The sequence below is a fragment of the Juglans microcarpa x Juglans regia genome, chromosome 3D (assembly GCF_004785595.1).
Source record: "Juglans microcarpa x Juglans regia isolate MS1-56 chromosome 3D, Jm3101_v1.0, whole genome shotgun sequence".
Classification (NCBI taxonomy): Eukaryota; Viridiplantae; Streptophyta; class Magnoliopsida; order Fagales; family Juglandaceae; genus Juglans; species Juglans microcarpa x Juglans regia.
This window is the reverse complement of record NC_054598.1, coordinates 24,866,487-24,870,115: the sequence shown is the minus strand read 5'-3', so window position 1 is coordinate 24,870,115 and position 3,629 is coordinate 24,866,487. Positions and strand designations below refer to the sequence as shown.

Below are 3,629 nucleotides of genomic sequence, written 5' to 3'. Positions count from 1 at the left end.
CTAGCTAGGAGACCATGTTTAAAATTCTAACTCGTACAAATCAAATATTGTGACATTAGCAAGCAAGGTGGCCTGAGGCGGCCGGCGGTGTTCATGATCAACTGCATGCATGGTTTGCAAGCATATATAATTGTTTTTTATTTTATCATTTTTTTTTAGTTCCTGCTGTCAATTATAGACCCAAGTACTACTTGCTAAGTTAATTAACATAAGAAGTATTAACTAATATTGGAAGTAGAAGGAGATCAGATATTTCAAATTTTATTTCGGTCGGAATAGTCCGAACTAACAGAATAGAATTCAAAACTACGAAAAAAGAGCTCTGTTCACAATTTGCTGCTGCATAATCAATATATATGACAGAAAAATTTCAAGCATTTGAAAGCACGCTTGTCTTGTTCATGGAAGGTATATATAAATATAAATATATATATATATATATATATATAAATGCTCTCGAAGAATAATAAACAACGTATAACAAAGGAAATAAGCACGCAATTTCATAGGTTGATGCAGGTTGCATTCGAGCTGTAAAATGATTAGAATTTAATCTTCCACTTCACTTGGTTTATATAGATATACTGAGCGCCTATTTATTGGTTGTAGTGGTCTTGCATTTGTCCCTGAATCCTGCAAAAAATAAGGAACAACCATCTTTAATTACTACATGAATATATACAATGCCCTCTTAATTTATACACTACAAGAATAACGAGTATTTGTGATGGATTATTTACGATGAAAATGACTATTTACAACGAAAACAAACTCATTTTGATAGAAAATAATCATTTCAGAAAATAGCTGGCCACAATTAAACTGTTTTTTTATAGTGTTAATTTGTTGCATTTGAACACATAGGACGGATTTTAAATTAATGTACGAATTAGCTAGAATAGAGAGTTTAAACATGTAAGATCAGTTCTACACCGTTGTCTACCCTTTGGGTTAATCGATTAGCTAGCCATTCTACGAAATAAAATATAAAACGCTGTATTTTTTAGAAGGATTATCCTTATTTTTTCCAATTTGCATTTTAAATTACCAAAATTGGTGTTTGCGATTACAACTTAAACTATCAAATTGTAATAATTAAGCTGCGCTCGCTAGCTCTCAATTTATTAAATCCGATGGTTAAAATTCATGAATAAAAAATAGGACATGAGGAACAATAATCTTAATAAACGATCGACTCGATGTGATACATCGAATTGTAAAATTAATTTTATTGTAAAATAGAACATAAAGCCATTTTAATCTTTCAGTTTATTTTTATAAAAAAATCTATTTAAATCTGTAACACTTCAGAAATATCCCTGATCCCCTGAGAAAGAAATTGAAACTTTGGATATCATGATATCATGTACATGTTTGATATATAAAGCTGGAATAATCGAGTGTGAGAGTGGATATATTAATACTCACATCATGAACGGCCACCCGAAGCAACCTAATTTGTTCTCGTGTAACAGTCCTCACCTGATCATGAGTTAACTTGATCAGAATTAGGGCGGGAAATATTTACATCTTTAATAACAATATTACCAGAGTTGGCAAAAAAGAGGAACAAATTACATACCTTTCTCACGATGGTCCAAACAACATTTTCAGTACAAGGGGGAGTTGTAAGGGACCCAATATATCTGTAATACTTTCTACTGCCTATCTTTATGTTCTTTGGGTCGACGATTCCCACCGCTGTCACGTTTTCTCTATTACCGGCAACGGCTGACAACTGATGCCTTATCTGTACCGCGTAGACATACACAACACAAGCAATTAGAGAGAGAGAGAGAGAGAGAGAGAGAGAGTCTTTGATTTTTATTTACCGATAACAAGAAAGAATCAGGGCGTCCAATCGTGTACATAATTCCAACTACAGCAACTTTTCCATCGGAACTCTCATGGACCATGTGCGCCTCTAGATCAAATTTCCGGCCATTGATAGCGTGTTCAGAGGGTGAGTGCCAATGGATTTGCCGGAGTATATATTGAGTACCATTTATTTTAATATATCCTGCGCCGCCTTCCCATTCCAGCTGCATTCACAAACATTAATTAATCAAGAAGAAGAATGGTTACTAATTACTTGAAAGAAATCATGAAAAGGAAGGAAAAATAATTTGCAGATTTCTTAAGACTTGCGCATGCTCTTTACCAGAAAATCTCGCCAAACCCATGCAACAGCTAGCTAGCTCCTTAATTGCATTGTTTGTTCTTTTGTGATAATTATAATAATATATGGAAAAAAATATTACTATACCGCTATCAATCCCATGACGTATGAAAATAGCTACAATATTGATTTGTCTTGATCTAGTCGGTGTATATGGAATCGCGCTTTATTGCATTAATCCCATAATTTATTTCATTAATTTCTCTTTAATAATTCCCTCAGCTTCATGATCTTTTGCTTACCATCATGTCATGGCCTCCATTTTTTAGAGTGGCATTAGAGGGACGGTAATTCCGATTAAGTCTCCCTAAATGGGAAACTATTTCCACCCTTTCATTAAGCAAATCAATCGGAGATTGCATTGATCCATCTTTGCACATGCTCCATTCAGGGTGAAGCACTCCCCATTGAGACGGTCCTTTTCCACTTTTCTCACTGTAGTCAAATTCTCGTTCATCATCTGCACCATTAAGGAAATTAGGGCCGGAACGAATACATTTATGTTATGACAGCACACCTTAATTTACTTCACAGTTTTACGAAAACAAGGAATGTCTATACATGATCACCAAAAGCTGAATTACATTAATGGTAAAGAAGTTAGGTGAAAACAAGCATTATTATTATTATAGACAGATTGTTAAAAGAAAGTGAGAGAATATGATTATAAGACTGATGAAAATCCAAGTTCTAAAATATAAGATTACTGAGGAAAACAAGACAATATAGAACTACAGAAATGCCTCGAAGAAAGTGTTTGGAAGCGTCCTAGCTGCATGCGTCTATATAGAACATGTATGGACACGACATGCATGCAAAACACAATATATATATATATATATGAGTGCGGTTATACATCAGCCGCACTCTCCACACACTCCATATGGAATTTTTTTTTTTTTTAAATGTAGTACAGGGTGTGCTGCGGCTACCGCATAGGTTGCAATAAATATTTTTCTTATATATATATATATATATATATTGTGTTTTGCATGCATGTCGTGTCCATACATGTTCGTTTGATGGAAACAAAATAAGGATTTCAATACATGAGAAGCATTGGATTTTGCCTTACCAACTTCATGAGATGTTGCAGGCCGGGATGAATGCAAAACAAGAACAATGATCAAGAAACAGCAAAACAAGAATTGGGTTACAAGCTTCATCTTTTCGATCTTGGAATTTCCACGATTTTGCAATGTGTTGGAGAGGTTTGAGCACTCGGATGGGCATGTATATATAGATGACATGTGGCACCAAATCTTTCTATGCGTGCGCATTGAGGAAAGGCGTTTGAAAATTGAAGCTTTCTTTTTCTTGTTTATTTACCAAATGTCCATTTCAGCTAGCCGGTTTGAAAAATAGGAACATAATGAGAAATTGTCTCCAACCATGCACCTCTTTTTTTCACCGATATTCTAATTAATTACTGTTTAGAAGACGACCCAGG

General features: G+C 34.5%; 1 protein-coding gene across 1 annotated transcript; it reads right to left on the bottom strand.

Moving 5' to 3' along the window:
- Positions 1-508: 508 nt before the first annotated feature.
- Positions 509-3,411, bottom strand: LOC121256435 (alpha carbonic anhydrase 7-like). Its single transcript, XM_041157229.1, has 6 exons — positions 3,255-3,411; positions 2,422-2,639; positions 1,833-2,042; positions 1,583-1,750; positions 1,429-1,482; positions 509-633 (listed from the first exon to the last, which is right to left on the bottom strand). Exons 1-6 carry the CDS (start codon positions 3,343-3,345, stop codon positions 550-552), a joined length of 825 nt encoding a protein of 274 aa, XP_041013163.1. The 5' UTR covers positions 3,346-3,411; the 3' UTR covers positions 509-549.
- Positions 3,412-3,629: the final 218 nt, after the last annotated feature.

Coding starts and splice junctions, on each gene's coding strand:
- LOC121256435 (XM_041157229.1), bottom strand. CDS start 3,345: ATGAAGCTTGTAACCCAATTCTTGTTTTGCTGTTTCTTGATCATTGTT. Junction 2,640..3,254: donor TGCAACATCTCATGAAGTTG/GTAAGGCAAAAT, acceptor TTAATGGTGCAG/ATGATGAACGAGAATTTGAC. Junction 1,751..1,832: donor CTGATTCTTTCTTGTTATCG/GTAAATAAAAAT, acceptor TACGCGGTACAG/ATAAGGCATCAGTTGTCAGC.